Here is a 21189-nt window from a genome sequence, read left to right as displayed (position 1 = left end):
AGATTCCCTTTATTTTAGACCCATGGAACATGATGGCTGGCCATTTTTTCAAGCACCACAATGCTAGACTGAAAACCATCCTTTTCCAAAGGCAATAGGGTTCTTTTAATCAGTATTAAAGTGTAAGAGATTGCTACTATATTCTCAGCATGGGGACGAAACAGAGGAACACTTAGAAGTTTAATCCCCACTGAAGTCTTTATGCGTCATGGCCACTCTTGTTAAGGGTCTGAATGTATGCAGTTTCTCAATCTGATCTTTAAATCTTGCCTGAAAGCAAGTAACATATTGACTCTTTCCTTTCCAATCCTAGGAGAATTGTTGCAAAACCAATTATCTTTTGGTAAGACTGACACTCCTCTTGTCAAAATCCTCCATATATGTGCTCCTCTCCCTGTATGAACCGACCCAGACCCTGCGCTTGTCATCTGAGGCCTTCCTCTATGTCCCCCATCCCAGAGAGGTTCAGAAAATGGCAACAAGAGAATAGGCCTTTTCCGGGGTGACTTCCCAATTGTGGAATGCTCTCTTCAAAGAGGCTCGTCTGGCGCCATCAACATATATAAGCTATGTGTCTGAAATAGTAAGGTAAAGTAAAGGTAAAGGTACCCCTGCCCGTACGGGCCAGTCTTGACAGACTCTGGGGTTGTGCGCCCATCTCACTCAAGAGGCCAGGGGCCAGCGCTGTCCGGAGACACTTCCGGGTCACGTGGCCAGCGTGACAAAGCTGCATCTGGCGAGCCAGAGCCGCACACGGAAACGCCGTTTACCTTCCCGCTGGTAAGCGGTCCCTATTTATCTACTTGCACCCGGAGGTGCTTTCGAACTGCTAGGTTGGCAGGCGCTGGGACCGAGCAGCGGGAGCGCACCCCGCCGCAGGGATTCGAACCGCCGACCTTTCGATCGGCAAGTCCTAGGCGCTGAGGCTTTAACCCACAGCGCCACCTGCGTCCTACGTCTGAAATAGTACAGGAGAGCAATCCTGAAGCCATTTTGACCCTCCCAATGACCTCAAATATTCCTCTGCAGTAAGGAAGGTAAAATGGGGAAAGCCTTCCCATTGTCTTTTCACTTACAAATCCTGTCTTAAGGGTGTGTTTGTGTATGAATAGGGAGAGCCTATGACCTGGATTCAGGAACTAAAGTATTAACCATCACAAAAGAATGGCCAGACTGCCCAGGTAAATGCAATCAGAGACCATTATCAGGTATCCTGGCAAACAGGATTTCTGCTGTAGACAGCCTCCTGTGATGTACGTATGATGATAGGGGGGTGGTCTTTGGCTAAGGGAGTTGGGCAATGTCAAAAGTCTTTAAAGGTTCCTGCACACTTTTGTTCAATGTCTCTCCCTCCTTGGAAGAAACTCGTGTTGCAACAGAAAAATTAATATCTGCCTTGCATTCCACTGGCTCCTGCCTCCATCCATTTTTCTCTGACTGATCATGGACTTAGGGGACTCAAGAGTCCGATGGGGAGTTGGGCAGCCCAAGCCCAAGCCCAATTTTTACATCAATTACCAGCCAAAAACATTCATCTCCACCCAGGCCAATGGCTATTAAATAATCTATGGCCCGTGAAAGTGTAGGCAAAGCAGACTGTCATTACGATGGTTATTTTATTATTAGGCTGTCTCCCACTATGTGTTTATCATTGATGTTCTGTAATGTGGTTTTAAAGTTGTACACAGCCCTGGAAACTTCTGATAAAGGGCAGCATATTAATGGAATAAATAATATTTAGCAACACCAATAAAATATTACGTATAGTACTTCCAATGTTCTAGCTTGTTCAAAGCTTGTTTTATTCCCTGCACCCCTCAAAGAAAGATCAGAACACCATTATTTTTTCCAGTTCTTTTACAAGTTGGTTTTGTAAATAAAATTAATTTATTCTACAGCACATTAAAACTTTTTTTCACATTTAAAAAAATCGTATTTACAAATTAACATTTCATTTTGTAATTGCGGCTCCTTCGGTCCTCATTTTCTTCCTTCGTTCTGATTGGCACAGAAGAAATCAATATGGACAAGGGTGCAATTCCAGCCATAATTCTCCATGAAGAAGGGCCCAGCAGTGGACTATAGCTCTTCTGAACATCATTAATCCCTTTCTTGAGGGGTGGTGGTGGAGCAGGTATGAGGTTATCTACAAAGGTTCCCTCCTTGCTTTTGTATCACATTGTACCACGTGTCCCTGTTGCAAAAAAAATTCCCAGTATGTTACATCCCCGCACAATAAGGCTGCAATGCCTTCATTTATAGACATAAAGACAGGTTCTGGATTTGAAAGTCAAGAGGCATTTATCTCATAGGATGGCGGTTTGTGTCCATGACTTGCTTGCTGCTCTAAAAGGTGCTACTGATCAAATGCCACGATTCAGAACTTTCTTTAAAGGAAGAGGTGCAATCTGCAGCTGCCTATGACAACTGTTCCTGGTGAAGAATGGAAAGGCACCACTTCCGTCAAGAGTTTCCCAGAAATCTTAAAGAAAACCATGGCAACAGGTACGTGGTGAGGCTACCAACGGAGAACCGGTCCCAAGAAAACAAACAGGCAAGGTGGTTTTGCATTCTGCATTCAAAGCTCTCATAGTTGTGGTGTTTGGCCTAAGAAACACTGATGGGACAAGTAGTTGTTCTTCAGCGTGGGACAAATGTAAGATCACCTACAAATTAAGGACAACTTTGGTTAATTTAACACAAATTACTCATCTGGAAACTCCCTTTGGTGCAACATCTTTACTGCACGTGCTCATGTAATATTGATAGGAATTATTTAGGTTTATATTTAAACTAATATTAATCTTCTAATTTGACCCTATTATAACTATGTTCCTTCCTTCCTTCCTTCCTTCCTTCCTTCCTTCCTACAGGAACTTTTTTTTTTAGTCAAAGGAATGAATACCTCACATATGGAATTACTGCTTTCATACACAATTATCAGTTGGGCATGTTTTGAAACCACAGTACTGCTGTTATCTTGCCAAGCTGATCTGATAGGTGAGTGACAATGTGACAGGCTAATAAGAGCAAACACTTCTTTAAGAGTGGCTGCTAAGTGACACATCTCTCCAATCTCCCTGGTTCAGACTGCAATCCCAAACAGACTCAGTGGAAGCAAGGGTCAAATGAACATAGCAAGGCTTCTTTTCAAGTAAACATAAACAGGATTGCACTAGAGTTGTGTTGCAAACCCAACACAGTAGTTTCTTCAGTTTCAGTATTTACACACAGGTGCTGGAACAGTGCAGGGACCCCCCCCCCCTTTATCTCCAACATCCCACTTGATTTTGATTCTGGGTTGATGTGTAGCTTAGTTAGTAGTTTAGGGGGGGAAAGAGCAAGGGAGAGATGACAGAGGTGTATAAAATTATATATGGCAGGGAGAAAGTGGATAGAGGAAGGTTTTTGTCTCTCTTGCCTAACCACCAGGGCCATCCATGAAACTGAAGGGTGGAAGATTGACGACAGAGAAAATGAAGGAGTTCTTTACACTGTGCAGTTAAACTACGTAATTTGCTGCTGAAAGATGCAGTAGTGGCCGCCAATTTGAATGGCTTTGAAATATGTATTTGCGGAGGATAAGACTATCATGCTGGCTACATTGCTTCCAACATGACAGGCAGTATGTCTCAGTACCACTTGCAGTTGCTGTTGTACTTGAGCCCTGCTTACAGGCTTCCTGCGGCCATCTGGTTGGCCACTGTGAGAACAGGATGCTGAACTACAGAAGCCTTTCATCTCATCCCAGAGGCTCTTCTTTCCTTACGCTCTTACAAAGGAGTTAATGGGCATTGTTTTGGGCTAGATTTCTTTGCCTTTAGCTTAAGACTCTTCAGTTAATTTGAGCTCTGAGGCTGCTTGGTTGAAGTTGTTTGATTTATACATATTAATGCTGAACAGGAATTTCTGCAAGCTAGACAAGGACAGGTTTATGATGTCGAGTTTGCAGCTTCCTGTTTCTGCTCTGGGCAGGCTTCATTAAGTAACTGTATACAGTGGGTCAGAAATCTGAGATTCCTTGAAGTTTAAGCCATAATCTGTTATAGCTCAGTTTACAGGATTCTAGTGGCTCTATCCCATCACAAGCATGTATTAGAACAAGGGTGGGCAGTAGGTAGATCAAACCTATTAGCAGAGCGCCAGATAATTTGAAAAAGATTGACATGGGACTCTGACTTCCTCTTGTGTAATAATTGGGGGGCAGTATTTTCCCCTTCCCTCAATTAGGCTGCTGAAGTCAATATAGCTTGTGAGTAAACCAGAAATGGTTTTTTTTGGGGGGGGGGGTTGAAATCTCTGCTCTGTAGTAGCTCAGGTATAGCTTTGTATAGGCTAGTCACCCATTGTATGACTCTAGGGTACATGCATATATTCCAATACCACTTTGCACTTGAGGTTCTAAAGAAAAGCAGGCCAGGGACGGAAGTATATACCCTGTGAACCCGAAAATATACTTTTATGGAGTAGCAGAATTTTGCACTTGATCTGAGATTTATCCCATTCATAGGATGTGTGGGATTTCCCTTTGATAGCAGTGAGACCATTTCATTGAGAGATGTGTTGGTAATGAAACATTAAAAGACAGCGTTCTGCACCTACCAGCATCAGAGCCTTTCTTCATGTTCATTTCTTTCAGGGGACATGACATGCAGGAATCCAGTCTTGAAAGGCTGCTGGAATTAAGATGCAACCAATGCTTTCAGGCCACAGCAGACATAACTGCAATCAGGATGTAATGCACCAACTGGTCCGTTGCTATCTGCCAGCTGAAACCTATGAACTAGGGACGGAGAACCTGGCACCCTCCAGATTCTCTTGTATTACAGTTCCCATCATCCACAGTCCCTGGTTATGCTGGTTGAGGCTGATGGGAGCTGTAGTCTAACAGCATTTAGTAGGCCACAGGCCCCCTGTTATAAACCATTATCCAGTCATGTGTGGCTTCTGTTGTGCCAACCCCGCCCCCCCAAATACTGATCACTGACTGCCCAGACATAACATTTGCAAGATTGATTGAGTTGGGATTCTTAGAACCTGATGGATGTTTGTTTGTTGGAAAGTGGTGCAAAACGTGGAGACAATTCCATGTTGTGCGTCTGGAGTACAGTTAAGCAAATTAAGAATATATGGAACTGCCTGATGGGAGTGCTTCTAGACATGGACAATTTTAGCAGCACCAAATCTTTGCTCTTCTGCCTAGAATTGGAACAACAACTCTGCTTTCAGACTCAGGTCCTTCTTACAATCATAAAATTGCAGAGTTGGAAGGGACCATGGGGGTAATCTAGTTCACCCCCTGCAAAGCAGGAATCTTTGGCCCAACGTGGGGCTCAAACCCATAACCCTGAGATTAAGATTCTCATGCTCTGCCAACGGAGCTATCCCTGCTTTTATGGAACCTTTCCCTAGCAAATAAGTCCAGCCTATCTTTGTTGGTTTTTGAGAGAGCTCTAAAGGTAGGGGTGTGTGTGTGTGTGTGCGCGCGTGCGTGTGTGTGTGTGTGTGTGTGTGTGTGTGTGTGTGTGTGTATATATATATATATATATATATATATATATATAAATTTCAATCTGCATATGATCGATTATTGGGCTTTCAGCAATTGTCCGTGCTCATTTTTACAGGGGTGTACAGTGATTTATACCTTGTTGTTTTTATATATTGTTAGATTTTTTTATATACCATCTTTTGAGGGCAATGTACTCTGAAAGGTAGTTTAAAATTAAACATTTTGTGGGGAAGGGGTTAAATATTGCTTTCCCCATCCTCACTGCACTCCCAATTCCTTCTCTATTTTTTAATTATTTTTTTGGAGCGGGGCAGGGTGGGCAGGGAGAGAAAAGAAACAGAAATAAATGAACACTGTTTGGAAAGGGAAGAGGTACAAGTAACAGAGTTGATTCCTAGAGAAGAGAGGTGGACTATATAGAGAAATAAAAGTCTGCAGCAATCAATACAGGCCATATCCAGCCAAGGAAGCTACTAAATAGCAGCACAATAGGCCAGCTGCTCCTGGGGAAACTAGATAACTGTTCCGTTGTGGGGCTTTCTGTGGGGTTTCTTTTAAGAGTTGGATTATCTGCACACACAAAAATGGAAGCTGGACAGGGGAAAAACACATGGGAGGAGCATGTCATCATGCGGATACACCATAACAGTAGGTGAACACAGTGCGGCCATTCCTCCACAGTGAATGCTCAGAGTGGAAGCCCTTATGAAATCAGATTTCTAGGTCCATCTAGTCCACACCAAAAGGGAGCAACTGGTACCTGTTCCTTGGGCAGCCTCTGCCTCAGATTTGCATCAATGTCAGGCAGCACCATACATCCTTTGCGCACAACTGTACTCCAGTACCAAATGTGGAGTTTTTCAAGAGGAGGAGACGAAGACTATCATGAGCCCAACTATTTACAGTGAAGATGAAGAGGACCACAGAACCCACACCACACAAGACTGCAGCAATCCAAGAAACAGTTCCTTTGTTAGCTTTCCCTCTAAAACCCTTGGGTCCTGGTGATGAGTTAGCTACTAGGGGGCTCAGTCCCAATGCAGTTAAAGTTTTACAAACACTTCCTGTTTCCATCTGAATGAGACCATTAGGGTGGGAACAAATAAGAGGTAAAGAGGTCTGGCTCCATAGAGATGCAGGAAAGAGCATCCCTATTTCTGGATCATGCTCCCGATATCCAGGTGGCAACCATCAGGAGGGTGTGTGTGTTTTTCACTCTGTCCTTTAGCTTCAGGAGCTTGCTATCATTGGCCATCCTTCTTGCCCAGACAGGAATAGGAAGGGCCACCTTCAGTTCATAGTATGGGAAGAAGACAGGGAAGGAAACCCTTTGTAGGTCAAAGAGATGGAGGTGCCACACACAGAGAGGCCAGGAGAATGCCAAAACTGTTGCGAGAAGCAGTAAACCAGTGAAGAGGCAGAAACCTCAACAGGTGTATTAGATCTCCCCACCCAGGAGGGAGGGAAAAGAGAGACACCGGGCCACACTGAAAACCAACCATTCCCCATCAGAAGGATCAGTAGAATGAATATTGGTTCTCCACGGCTCTGGTTCTGTTGCGCGAGCCCTCGCTTTCGTGGTAATCCTCTGCCCCAATGGCGGCAGAATCGAACAGGCGCTCGGTGCTGTTGCTCCTGCTTCGGGCGCTCAGGGTTCCCTCCATCCGATGGTACAGCGAGTGGCTGGCTGAGGAGGAGGAAGAGGAAGTGGTGCCCTCAGAAGGGGAGGCTGGCTGGAAGGTGACAGGGACGAAGCTGGAGAAGTAGTGTTGCGACTGCAGGTCATTTCTGCAAGTGGGCTGCTGAGAGGCCACAGCGGGGGACGGGCTGACCTCTGAAACAGGAAAGGAAGTTAGCTGTCACAGACACCAGCAGCCACATAGCGGTGGGCCTGACCTATGCAGATCCCTGGTTTTTCAAACTGAAGTTTTACAATCACGTATCCAACATACATCATAAAAACAAGATTCCAAAGAATCTCCTAGACTTCCCTCCTCCCCTTTGTGGGTCCTACTGTTAATCATTTCCTCCTTTCATAATAATCCAAATCTTTCATAATAATCCAAATCTTTCATAATAATCCAAATATTTTACATCTCCATTATATCCATTAAATTCACCATTAAACTGCAAGTGTTATTCCAATCCTACTAATGATTTTAACTGTTTTTAAGATAAATTACAAATTTCCCCCATTTCTTTTTAAAATTTTGTTCTCCCTGATTTCTGATTCTTCCAGTCATTTTTGCCATTTTGGCATAATCCATCAACTTCATCTGCCATTCTTCTCTGGTCAGGACTTTATCTTCTTTCTACCTCTGGGCCAATAACATCTGCGCAGCTGTGGTGACAAACATAAATAATCTTTTCTGCTACATTGGGCCATCTACTGTATTTTGATTATGGGTCATTAATATTTTTTACACACTGAGGACTGGCCTAGTTCACTTCATCAGATGGGATAAAGTGTTATCCAGACTTCCACGGATACGCACAGTGTGTGTTTGTATGTGTGGCAGGATAATATTTCATACATTTGATGAAGTGAACTGTAGGCCCACAAAGGTTTAAGCCATAACAACACTGGTTAAAGTCTTCTAGGTGCCACGAGACTCTAGCTTTTGTTGCATGAGACTAACCCCATGAAGACAGCTGACCATAGACGAATTATCTGTGGTTTTCATTCTTTGCTCAGGCAGGCCTCAGCTGGGGTTGAGACAGAAAGAATGGGGATTTAACCTACCTGGCAAGGGACTCTGGGCCACCACATAGCTGCGGAGTGTTATATCAGCGGAACCGCCTGACTCCAGGGGTATGGGGTGCATGTGAAAATGCCTCAGCATATCAAATATAGTCTGGAACCAGAGATGTTGGACGTGGCACTGGCCGTTTTCATTCAAGGACAGGCGCAGGTGCTGTAAGAGATTAGAAGGTGAATGAATGAATGAATTTTTAACCAGCTACCACAGAATCGTAAAATAATATTGTAGGAAGGGAGACCAATGGTCATCTAGTCCAACCCCCTGAAATGCAGAAATCACAGCTAAAGGATCTTGACAGATGGCCATCCAACCTCTGATTAAAAACCTCCAATGAAGGAGAGTCTGGCACATTCCAAGGCAGTCTGTTCCACCGTCTAACTCCTCTTACCATCAGATAGTTCTTCCTAATATTTAGTCAGACTCTCCTTTCTTGCAATTTGAATCCACTGGGTTCAGGTCCTAATCAATGGAGCAGCAGAAAACAAGCTTGTTCTGTGTGGCAGCCGTTCAGATACTTAAAGACCACTTGCATCATATTGTTGTGTTTTGATCTGTGTTTCCAATGTCTTTTTTAATCTTATTTGTGCCTATTTCAGAAAGAGCTGTTATTTCCAAGAAAGCTCTGGGCCGGAACTTTAAAGATTTAGAATACTTATATCCCAATTTTATATTCCCCCAAAGTTTTTAAATCGGCTTTTGAAAGGTTGACACAATACAGACACATTCAAGTGTAGCACCAGGAACGGAAGTAAGATGGTGCCGATGCAAAACAGACCACACCTGGGGGGATCACTGCCATCTTGGAACTTCTCACTGCTCAGAGAAGTAGGGTGAGCATACTAACAATTCATTTTAATTTCAGTAAGCTAAATTTCAGGTGGCGCCAACAGAACAGGATGGGAGAACATGGGGCTTCCATTGATCTGCCAGCTTTGCATCTGCTTGATGCATGCAAATGAACACATATCCCTCACTCAACTAGCCCAAGTAGTGGCAAAGAATCAAGGGCTGTTGTGCCTGCAAGACACGTTGCAGCATTCCCACTGCCTCCCCCTCTGTTATTGGGAGCAGGCAAGGCAGCCGTGTCTTTAGATTTTGGCTGCTTTCCTCTAACTGGCACTCATGAAGCTCTCCATGCCAGACACCAGGCAATTAACAAGCCAAAGTAGTCATCGTGGTTTTGGTTGGTGGTTTCTAAGCCTCTGGCTGTTTTACTATTTTATGCTTATGTACAGGCATGTTGCCAAGTTCCAGTGACTCCTTTCAACCGGAAGGTTTATTCTCAACCCCCGAAACAATATTTGCAACCTAAACCCTTCAGCGGCAATGCAGATCAGCTTGGAGATGGAGAGCTGCTGCCAACCAGGGTAGACAATACTGAGCTAGATGGGCCAGCAGTATAAAGGCAGGTTCCTGTGAACCAAGAAGTCACCAAATCTTAACTTTAAATGCTCAAGGCAGGCTAACAGTTCAGGGAAACACAACTGTTGTAGCTCCAGGATAAAACCAAAACGGTCCCTTGACAACTTGGGACCAACTTCCTTAAAGGATTGCCTTGCCCCTTATATGCCCACCATTTCAGGTGCCACATAATATTGATTCTGCACTTGTAAGAAACTAAACTTTTAGCTTGGCAGCATCTACACTTTGGAATTCCCCCCATAGACCCCAGACAGGCACCTTCATTGTTCTCTTTTCGGAGCCAGCTAAAAACATTTTTGTTCAGGCAAGCCTACCCCGACACGCGGGTGTGTTTTAGTCTGCTTTGGGCTATTGCCAATTTTAATTCTATTTCAAATAATAATAATAATTACTGATTTTAACTCTTGTCTTTTGTTGACAATTTTAATGTTTGTTTTATTTTTATGTCTGTAAACTGCTTAGAGGTTTTGCATACAATCAAGCAGCACTTTTGCTTTATTTATTAAATGTATTGATCACTTTTTTACCAAGGTAACTCAAAGCGACTTAGAATATATTTAAAAATGCATGCATTAAAATTGCATTAAAATCTAAAAGATAATCCAGACAATTAAAAGCCAAAAAAACTCATGCCTGGTGGGAAATGCATATTATTGCCTGGTACCTAAAGCTATGCAATGATGGTGTCAGGTGAGCCTTCCTGGGGAGAGAATTCCACAAGCAGGGAGCTGCCATAGAAAGTCTCTTCTCATGTTGCCACCCTCCAGACCTCCCATTGAAGAAGGGCCACAGCTGAGAGTATATTGTTATAAATTTTGTTATAAAGATCCATCCATTCATGAATAATGGTCACCTGCCTTGGCTTTCCCCTGGAAGTTAAAGGTCAGCACGTATTCGCCTGGCCGTGTTTCACTCTGTCGAATGACAAACAGCCCATGGCTTCTGGCTCCACCGAACAGGACCAGCTGAGCAGCTTTGACCCGTGATAGCGTCCCATGGAACCAAGGGAAGTCCAGAAGGTTGAGCTCCGCTTCCGTCTCGCTTTCCTCCCCTGTCCCAGTTGAGAGAAGAAGGAGGAGGAAGTCAAATGCTGGAATATTTTGCGCCGAATTCTACTGCAAGGAAGTGAGATACGGGACCCTGCAAGTGGGTGTTTCATTGAAGGTGTGTTATGCAGCATGTTCTTGACATAGGAGCAAGGCACCAGTGGTGGATTTATTCTGCTTGTAGTTTGTTCTGCAATGCTTCCCAAATGCTAACACATTCTTGCTGTTGGGAGGGGCTATAGCGAAACTAAACTAAAACCAGAACCTTTGAGCTATAAAAAGTTAAGGGATTTCATCAGGAACTTATAGGATATGCATTTATTGGAAATGAAGCAATGTGGCCACCCTAAAACATCTGCAGGAGGGTGTCCTTTCACAATGCAGGCTCTCCAGTGTGGAAAGTTGTATTTGTATGGCAGATGTGTTTTGCCAAATTCACAGATCACATTTTTAGGTGAATGTAACCTATGAGTCAGAACCATGTGATCTTGCTTTGGGATTACCTTCAGTTCTGAAAATTGGTACAAGTGTGGAATATAAATAATTAGGAACATTGGCCAGCACACAAACACCCGCACCCACAAACACCAGCAAACCATCTGAACTGTTTGAAGGATGCATGCTATTCTGTTTAACTGCAAACCTTGTGTAACTGATCTGGGCAGAGCACACACATGCACGCACACACACACGAAACTTTGATTTGACATAGCAAGCTGCCTGATACCAGGTCAGACTGTTCATTTGTCCAGCCCAGTATTAAAGACCTGCCTCACTCAGCTGCCCCACTAGACCTCCCCTGTTCAACCAAATTGGAAGCCACACCAAACTTGCCATAGCTGAGGGCTGTCCCGGGAGGGAGAGCTCCAGAAATGAAATTAGCACACTGTCTGGAAAATGAGCAAAACTGAACCACCTGTATCAACAGTGGGCCAACAGATTACAAAGTACACAATTCCAAATAACAGGGAAAAAGGTGATATGGGAGCAGGGGAGAGCTGTTCACATTTCTTCCAGGAAACACGGTACCTGCAGTATGGCTACCAGTAGCCGATGACTCCAATGTCTGTAAGAAGTTATCCAATGGGACATGAGCTCTGTATTCTCCTGCAGAGTCCCTGATCCGACCATGCGGTGCTGTGACAACAGTGGCAGGATTTGGCATAGTGTCTGGGGCAGCAGAGCCTGCACATCTGTCCTGAAACCGGGAGGTATCTGGAAAAAGAATTCCGCTGTTAAAAAACCCCCCCAAAATCCATTCTCAAGGCTTCAAACAACTTCTCTCTTTTTCTGCAAAGTAATTCCTGCATTGGACCAGATGACCTTTGGGGTGTATCCCAATTCTACATGCTATGATTCCAATTCACATGTTGTCATTAGCATTTTTATCCCACTCTTCAGCCAGAAAAGGTTCCCAGAGCAACTTACAAATATCATTGATAATATAGTCCCTGCCTTCAGCTTCACATTGTAAGAGACACAATACAAAAGGAAAAGGAAGTAGGAGGGAGCAGGAAAACATCAAGCTCAAACTCAGATTCTTAGTTACAAGTGTTATGCCACCAATGGGTATACATTCTGCATTTATTGATTATTTGGGGGCAAGGGGGTAAAGCTTCATTAAATCCTAAGGTATCTGTTTGAGTGGAGATTATAGCAGGACATAAGAAATGGGCATATGTACCCCAAGCAACACAGACTCTATCAAACTACCAGGAATAATAATAATAATAATAATAATAATAATAATAATAATAATAATAATAATTTATTATTTATACCCCGCCCATCTGGCTGGGCCTCCCCAGCCACTCTGGGCAGCTTCCATAAAAACCAAAAATACAATAAAATATCACACGTTAAAAACTTTCCTGAACAGGGCTGCCTTAAGATGTCTTCTGAATGTCAGGTAGTTGTTTATCGCTTTGACATCTGCTGGAAGGGCGTTCCACAGGGTGGGCGCCACTACCAAGAAGGCCCTCTGCCTGGTTCCCTGTAGCTTTGCTTCTCGCAATGAGGGAACCGCCAGAAGGCCCTCGGCGCTGGACCTCAGCGTCCGGGCAGAATGATGGGGGGTGGAGACGCTCCTTCAGGTATACTGGACCGAGGCCGTTTAGGGAAAAGGGAGTTAAATAAAATTGCTGTAGGTTGTTTTGGTGATTTGGAGATTTAATCCAAAATCAAATAAGATTTAAGCTTGTATGTGTCTCTGGTATCCTCTCTCCTATATTATGGATGTATGTTCTGTACTATTTCATTAATACTATTGCTGCAAGTTTGTCATGGCCTTTGGCTAGGACAATAAACTTACAAACCTGAACTTGTAACTTGTACTACCTTTTAATTCAACTAAAAAACACACACCCAAATGTACTTCTCCAATCATAGAAAAACCTCTTTTTTGTATGCATGGGTTATTGGGGCCAGAGTGTACACATTAAAAAGTAAATAAATCTGATTTAAAAGTCTTGTTACCACCAGCCAGGAACTCGCAGCTACAAGAGGACACTCTGCTTGGCAGGCAAGCCCCCTGGGTGCAGGAGGAGAGTTCGATGTCGTCCCCACTGTCTCTGGAAGAAACGAGCAAGCAGTTGGATACAAGATATTGCACCAGTGACTCTCTGCAAGTATATGCATACATCTTTTTTTTTTAAGTGTCAGTGTTCTAGATTCACTGATCTCTCAAATGAAAGTACAGCTGTTTTAGACGCACCAGACCATGTACCATAAACAAACCCCATATTGCTAACATCTCTCCTTCTGTCTCAGGCGAGTGGAGACTCCAGCAGAAGCCTCCATGGCTTCAAGAAGGGCCCTAGCTGGAATGAAGGGCCTAGGTGATGTGGTTTCTCTTCATCCGGTAACATTTCCACTGAATTATGTAGAAGGATCAATATGGAAAGTACATAAGGAAATGATCTCTCAATCCGTTAGCAGTTGCCAAAATTTTATATGCTGGCAAATGGAGAATGGCAACAGTCCCAATGGTCAAAGAATGGCACAATAAAACGTGCGGCTATACAATAATGGCAAAGTTAACTTATTATATAAGGTTTAAGGAATACAGTTATAGACAAAATATTTTCATGTTAAGATGGAAGAAATATGTGGATTATTGAAGGTTTTACTGAGTATTTCTAAGTGTTTGTTACTGATTCTCAATGTTCTGAGGAGGAGGATGAGAATTGCAGATTATTTTTTTTTGTTTAATCTGTCTTTTTTGAGTTGATATGTATGGAAGATTCAACATTGAATAAAATACTTAAAACTGAAAAAAATGCCTATATGTTTACCACTAATTTGGGGGTACCATTTGGAGGCTAATGAAAATCAGAATCTTGAAAAATATTCTGAATAAAATCCCTGTGGAGCAGTATGAGCGCCGTACTGCCATATGCCTATCGCCATTTACACAACAAGCTTTTCTGAACTTCAAGGGCACTCATTCAGCAAACCCAATCTCAGCGCCCCCTGCCATCTTACCCAGGATCTATGCAGTCTTGTATATCTGCCACCCAGGAGTGTTTCTGCAACGAATCAATCGTTTCCAAAATATACTCAGCACCGTTTTCTACCTGGATGAAAAAAACACAAGGGGGGGGGAGCCATTCTTTGTGGTATCTTAAAACAAAAAGACATCCTTCATCTCTCCACATTCCCACACACTTGTACAAAGACTCAACGGGATCCAGGATTCACCCTTAGAAAAGTGTGAACAAATAAAATGATTCCTCAGATCAAGAAAAGAGTGCGTTTCTCCCATCAGCTAGCACCTGGAGTCTCACAAGTCCCTTATTATTGAAGGTGCATGTCTGCATCATGCAATTCGAACACACAATTTCACTGTGTGCATTTCTCTCTCTACTATACGGCTGAAAGAAAGGCAGATGTTCAGGTGTGTGGCCTAGAGGGGAGGCTTTGCTTTGAGGGGAGCAACATGCCCCCAAAGAGAAATACATCTGGGGTGAGGGAAGGGACGACATTCCCTCCTCTAAATGAAAGGTTGGAACCTGGGTAGGAGAGGGAAGGGGTCGGGGTTTGCCTAGGGAGTTTAAAGTGTGGTGAGGCAAACTTGGTTTGACTCCCTAACTTCCTCCATCCTAGCCTAGAAGGTGCGGAGACAAATGGCTTCCCCACATACGCACAAAAGAACAGTGCCAGAGGAAACTGGAGGAGTGAGAGGAACATGGGAGCATTGTATAGAGAGGCATTTTACGGATTAATGGGACCCTTAGCATGCCCTACACTGCAAAGCAGGTGGAGGACAGAATCAGCTCCCTGCCACCTTAGAAGGGGGTACAGGTGGATAGCTAGAGATGAACCTGGGGTAAAATGGAAGGGTTTGGTGATGTGGAGACAAGTTACTCAGGCAGTCTTGAATCTCCAGCTCTCCCAGTTGAAGCAGAGAGAGGGAAACTGAGGCAGAGAAAGCAGGGATGGCAAGTGAGAAGAAGGGCACCCCTTAGTTTAAAAAAAACTGCTGGTTTTGCCCATATTTCGACAATCTTCTTTGTATATACAGTGGTACCTTGCTTGTCAAACAGCTTGGTGCCCTAACAAATTGGCTCCCAAACACCGCAAACCCGAAAGTGAGTGTTCCAGTTTGCAAATGTTTTTCGGAAGCCGAACATCCGACGCGGCTTCTGATTGAGTGCAGGAAGCTCCTGCAGCCAATCAGAAGCTGCGCCTTAATTTTCAAACGGTTCCAGGACACTCTCTCTCTCTCTCTCTCTGTGTGTAAGGTTTGGTGTTACTGTTTTTTTTTAATGCATTTTTAAATTAATTTTCAATATTAACATAATACTAACCATAAAAAGAAATAAACAAGGGAAGAGGCAATAGATATTTTAAGCACAGTATGTGCAAACATAGGGATTATATCTGACAGCAAAAGCAAAACGGAAAGAAAAAATCCACTAGACAAGAAAATACAGTGGTAGGATGAGATTCATGAGGATAATAAAATCTTAATATCTGGAAATATGGTCTGACCCCGCCAAAGGAAGATGGTCATTTAGTGGATGGCTAGTACAGGTTGGGTTAGAAAGGTTAAAAGAGACCAAGTTTCCTCAAATTTATCCTCTTTTTTTGCTCCGGCTAAGCTTGTTCTTTTGGGTCAATTTCTCTCGCACAGCCAATTTCCAAACTTTACACCACCAACAACCTTCTAATGTAAAAATAGAGGAGTTGTTCTATTTTGGCTGCTGCTAAAAGCAACAAAATTACTTGATTCATGTCCTCAGGAAAAACAGAAAACAGAGTTGAGACTGGGGTTTTAAGGAATAACCTGAGAGGCAACAGAAGAATTGGGGGCGGTGCAAAACCCTCATCCAAAAAGCACATGTGATGTTCAAACAACGTTAGTGGGATTTCAAGAAGCACTGTGAAAGCTGAGGTGTATTGTTAAAAAGAAATAAGAGTAGTGGGAGGGAAGATTAATGACAATGCTAAGAAAGGAATGCGTAACCAAGAGGCAGAGATGGATGATTGACAGAGAAGCTGAGGGAAGTCCAAAAAAAAAAAAAAAAAGAGAGAGAGAGAATTTGTTTGTCAAAGATTGGATAAAATTGTATATTTGTGTTGTAAATCAATGAAAAATTATTATTATTTTTTAAAAAAAACCCTCATCCAAAAAGAGTGTACCATGGAGCAAGTCCACCACATGTGAAAGGAAGTACCCAACCCTAGACGACCTCTCCAACACTTGTTGGAAGACCCTGGGTCCATGTGAACCAATTTCACATGAGTAGAATAGCACCTCAGCACTACTTTTATCATAGATCCCTTAACTTTGAAAAAATAATAACAACAATAGGGGTTTCTGCCATACCACTTTGCAAAGACTTATCACTGATAGTCCCAAGTAATCTTCCCAAAAAGCTTTTAAACTCACATTAGATTTCATGGAACATGACCGCAAACCTTTATAAATTATACGATTCCACTCTTGAGATTTCCCCCAGAAATATGTAAGTTTTCAAAGAATGCCAACTATCTCACTGAATCCCTTGTATGAACTATATGTCTAGCAGACAAGTGAATTTGAACTAGCAGGAACCATGAAGGTGTCACATCCTCCGGTTTTTCTAAAAGCTGGGGTGCGCTCGATGGTCTAAAAATACCCTTGGATTCCCAGCCCCTAAATTGTGCACATTTATCAGAATCTTTAAAACAGGAATGCTGTGTTAAGGGAATCAAAGGTGTTTACTGGTATTTTTAATGAATATTTTATATTGTTCTCTGTAAACTGCTTTGAGGTTTTTGTCCGTTTCGCGGTATATAAATCTTTTTATAAACCGTTAAAAAGAATAACAATGCAAAGGCCAACCACGTCACGTCTCATTTTGGCTTCGAATTTCAACTGATGCAAAGGCAATAATTCACCAATGATTGTTGCTGGACTGGGGCAGGAAGATTGAGAAAAGTAAATTTAGCCATTAAGATGCCCCACCTCATCTCTCATCTCCAGGCCTCTCTGCATCCTATCCTCATCCCATGAATGCTCTCTATAAATTCAGGAAGCTGGAAAATTAATTTGGATTGGGGGGGGGAGGACCTCTAAAAACCAGAAACAAACGAAATCCATTCCCCCAAATCCATTTGTGCAAACACAAAGCAAATGTCAACGTTTTCGTTCATCACGAAAGTGCCTTTTGTCCACCCTGACAGAGAGCTTGGATGGAAGTTTGCATAAGTTCGATTTGCCAAGGAACTGCTCATGCAGCAGCTAGGCCGGTCTCCATGACAACCCGGTCTGCCCGTAGGGCATCGTTTCATCCCTGAGCTGGCTCTTCAAAAAAGGGAGCCCAGCGCTTACAGGGAGGCAGGCGGTGCAATTTTAATGAAAGGGTAAAAAAAAAAAAAAAAGGAGCGCTCATCACACAAGGAAGGTAGAAGGGCGAAAACTGGACAACGCTTTGAAACAGTGCATCTGCCTCTTCCTTTTGCAACAGGCTTTCAAAAATGGAGGTGTGTGAGACAGACTTGGAGATCTGGGTTTGAATCATGTTTAATGTAAGGTTACCAGACGTCCCCGTTTCCCGGGGATGGTCCCTGGATTTGCAAATCAGTCCCCATACAAAATCCATTGAAGTTGAAAAGTTTCCCCAGATTCATTGAAAAAAATCTGGTAACCTTGGTGGCAATGTAAAAAGGTGAAATGCTTCTGGGAGATGATATATAAAGAGATGAAAAAAATGTTGAAATATACATTTATAAAGAAACCAGAAGCATTTTTACTGTGCATTGTTGGGAGTGATATAAATAGAAAGGAATGTAAGCTCTTTTTATATGCAGTAACAGCAGCAAAAATATTATTGGCCCAAAAATGGAAGCAAGAAGAATTACCAATGATTGAAGAATGGAGGATGAAGTTAATGGACTATGCAGAACTAGATAAACTAACAGGAAGGATTTGAAACCGGTGGGACCAGAAATTCATGGAAGACTGGAGTAAATTTACGGACTATTTGAAAAGTATTTGTGAAGATCAGACAACGTTTGTAGGTTTGTAAGAAGTTTTGTGAGGAGTATTATTGGAAGAATTGCAAAAATGGAGAAGGGGAGGATGATTTGTTAAGAGATGTAAAGGCAATATAAAGTTAAGAAATGCATAAGAAGTGGTTAAAACGGTGGATCATCAGAGGTGCTGATGGAAGTCTAAAAAGATTGTATAAGTGATAAATTTTGTGGTACATTTTATAATTTATATGTTAAAATCAATAAAAATTATTATTATTTTTTTAAAAAAAGAAAAAATCTGGTAACCTTAGTTTAATGGACTGCTGACTGCAAATAAAGAAAATAGGCACCAGTGGCTACCACAGGGGGCTTCTCTACCTAAGGTGCCTTACCTTAAGCACAAAGGTGTTGTCCTTGTCTGGCATCTCCAAGGGCATAGTCGTGCGCACCTCGATAATGGCCGACAGAGGGATGCTGACCTTCGCTTTGGAAGCCTAGAGGCCAAAAGAGAAAGAGAGTTAAAAAACAAAAAAAGTATATGTCAATTGTTTTAGAAATAATAGTTTTCCTCAGGAGATAGCAGAGGCTTGTTCACAGGAAGGAAGGCTGTTCACATGAAGGCAACGTTATTAAAAATGCGATTTCCCTAATCTTCTCCAGCGACGCCAGAATCTTTTAATTAAAAGTACAGCACCCACTGGGAAATAGGAGAAGGAATAGGGAACATTTCATTTACATATTTTCACACACGGCTGTGTTCCAACATCAGCAATAATTTTACATTTCTAAACTTCTTCTTTTTTTAAAAAAGTCCTTAAAGAGAAATTAACTATTCAAAAACTCCCATTAATAAAAAAGGTAAAAGCAGCCACAAAGAGCTAAGGAAGGGCAAAAGATTGTAAGAGGAAATATAAAAGGCTTTTTACACACACACACACACACACACACACACACAGAGAGAGAGAGAGAGAGAGAGAGAGAGAGAGAGGGAGGGAGGGGCTGGTACAGGTAAGCTAAGATGGACTTCACCCCCAGGAAGGTATTCTCCTGAGCAGTCTGATTAGAATGAGTGATCTGCTGGAGGCAGCTATTTTTCTCCAATCCCACTCATTCAATGGGGCTTACGCCCAGTAAATTGTATTCATACAAAACTGAGCTCTGTTGTTGTTTTTCGTTTTTTAATGTATTTTTTATTCTGAACTCTGTTGTTGATGATGGACAGTGGTAATATAATGGAGTGTGACAACAAATAAATAAATAAATATCCACATCCAGGACTCACATTTTCAGCCCTTGAAATCGTATCCTCCATGGTAACATAAATGAAATATGAGTGGGTTGGTGGTTTTTGTTTTGTTTTGTATATTCTATTTCCAAATGCCCAACAGGAGTACTATCTTTAATTTCTTTTATAGCACCTGCTAGCTGAAGAGGGCAATGTCTCTGAGCATTTATAAACTGCCTATCCAGCAACGTTCAGTGGGTGACCACAATAAATGCAGTGCTGCTACCGAAAACAGCAACCAGACATGTCACTCCTTTTCTCTTTGCAATGTCAAGTAGAACTTACCTGTGTTATAACGCCAGGACATTTTACATCTCCCCTGGCCAAACTGCTTCACAGTCAATTATATGCAACAGCAGCCGGGAAATAGAGAAACTAGAACCTTGGACAATATGAAATAGATATCTTCCAACTCTACAATTTTGGGATTCTGTGATTCCTCTTAATCAGGTGAACACCAATCTCCTCATCGGCAAGTAACAAGAGCCCCTATGGGACACTTTGACCAAGTTGCCAGAGGAAAACTTTTGCCACTTGCCACCTAGAACAGAAAAATGTTCTACACCGATGCCACTGAACAATCTACTACATCTTCACCTGCTAGGTCAGAGGAAGTCACACATTTAGTATGAAAATATTGTGAAACTGTTCTGAAATGTCTTTTATAGGGAGATAGTATGGGACGCGGGTGGCGCTGTGGGTTAAACCACAGGGCCTAGGACTTGCTGATCAGAAGGTTGGCGGTTTGAATCCCTGCGACGGGGTGACCTCCCGTTGCTCGGTCCCTGCTCCTGCCAACCTAGCAGTTCAAAAGTACATCAAAGTGCAAGTAGATAAATAGGTACCGCTCCGGTGGGAAGGTAAATGGCGTTTCCGTGCGCTGCTCCGGTTCGCCAGAAGCGGCTTAGTCATGCTGTCCACATGACCTGGAAGCTGTACGCTAGCTCCCTCAGCCAATAAAGCGAGATGAGCGCTGCAACCCCAGAGTCGGTCACGACTGGACCTAATGCTCAGGGGTCCCTTTACCTTTTTAGTATGTCTTTCTATATACATAGAAGTGTAAGGCTGTCATCGCACAGTCTCCATAGGAGCCACATCACAATCCTGGATTTGCAAGAAGCCAGGACGCAGTGGCGGGTGGAGACGTTGGTAGGGTTAGGCAGAGTTGATGAGTACTGCAAGGAGAAGTGGAAGCCCCTAGTATAAAACACTTTGCTCGATGTATTTATACTTTCGGTTGTTTCCCACCCCCATGCTTTTTTGTGAACTGCTTGAGTGTAGCATCATCATCATCTATTATTTATACCCAGCCCATCTGGCTGGGTTTCCCCAGCCACTCTGGGCGGCTTCCAACAGAGTATTAAAAACACGATAAAACATCAAACATTAAAAACTTCCCTAAACAGGGTTGCCTTCAGAGGTCTTCTAAAAGTCAGGTAATGGTTTATTTCCTTGACATCTGATAGGAGGGCGTTCCACAGGGCAGGAGCCACTACCAAGAAGGCCCTCTGCCTGGTTCCCTGTAACCTTACTTCTCGCAGTGAGGGAACTGACAGAAGGCCCTTGGAGCTTGACCTGAATGGTGGTGGTGGGGAGACGCTCCTTCAGGTATACTGGGCCAAAGCCATTTAGGGCTTTAAAGGCCAGCACCAACACTTGGAATTGTGCTCGGAAACGTACTGGGAGCCAACGCAGGTCTTT

General features: G+C 42.9%; 1 protein-coding gene and 1 long non-coding RNA gene across 5 annotated transcripts in view; one reads left to right on the top strand and one right to left on the bottom strand.

Moving 5' to 3' along the window:
- Positions 1 to 1767: 1767 nt before the first annotated feature.
- The window catches only part of SH2B2 (SH2B adaptor protein 2), a 54481-nt gene continuing 35059 nt past the window's right edge, over positions 1768 to 21189 (bottom strand). For 3 of the 4 annotated variants that reach the window (XM_083714533.1, XM_083714534.1, XM_083714532.1), the window contains 8 exons: positions 18596 to 18697; positions 14226 to 14317; positions 13218 to 13312; positions 11772 to 11957; positions 10554 to 10747; positions 8256 to 8427; positions 7012 to 7346; positions 1768 to 4676 (listed from right to left, as the gene is read on the bottom strand). In XM_083714533.1, the coding sequence (XP_083570659.1) occupies positions 7030 to 7346; positions 8256 to 8427; positions 10554 to 10747; positions 11772 to 11957; positions 13218 to 13312; positions 14226 to 14317; positions 18596 to 18697 (1158 nt within the window). In that variant the 3' untranslated portion in view covers positions 1768 to 4676; positions 7012 to 7029. The remainder of the gene's footprint in view (positions 4677 to 7011; positions 7347 to 8255; positions 8428 to 10553; positions 10748 to 11771; positions 11958 to 13217; positions 13313 to 14225; positions 14318 to 18595; positions 18698 to 21189) is intronic. The other variant, XR_014558336.1, reaches the window with a different exon arrangement.
- On the top strand, positions 2188 to 5479 carry LOC310832761. Its single transcript, XR_014558415.1, has 2 exons — positions 2188 to 3000; positions 4640 to 5479. It is a non-coding gene; the product is annotated as an uncharacterized lncRNA (long non-coding RNA).

Source organism: Podarcis gaigeae (genome assembly GCF_964106915.1).
Source record: "Podarcis gaigeae genome assembly, chromosome: 15".
In the NCBI taxonomy this organism is placed as follows: domain Eukaryota; kingdom Metazoa; phylum Chordata; class Lepidosauria; order Squamata; family Lacertidae; genus Podarcis; species Podarcis gaigeae.
This window is presented reverse-complemented; position numbering and strand designations above follow the sequence as displayed.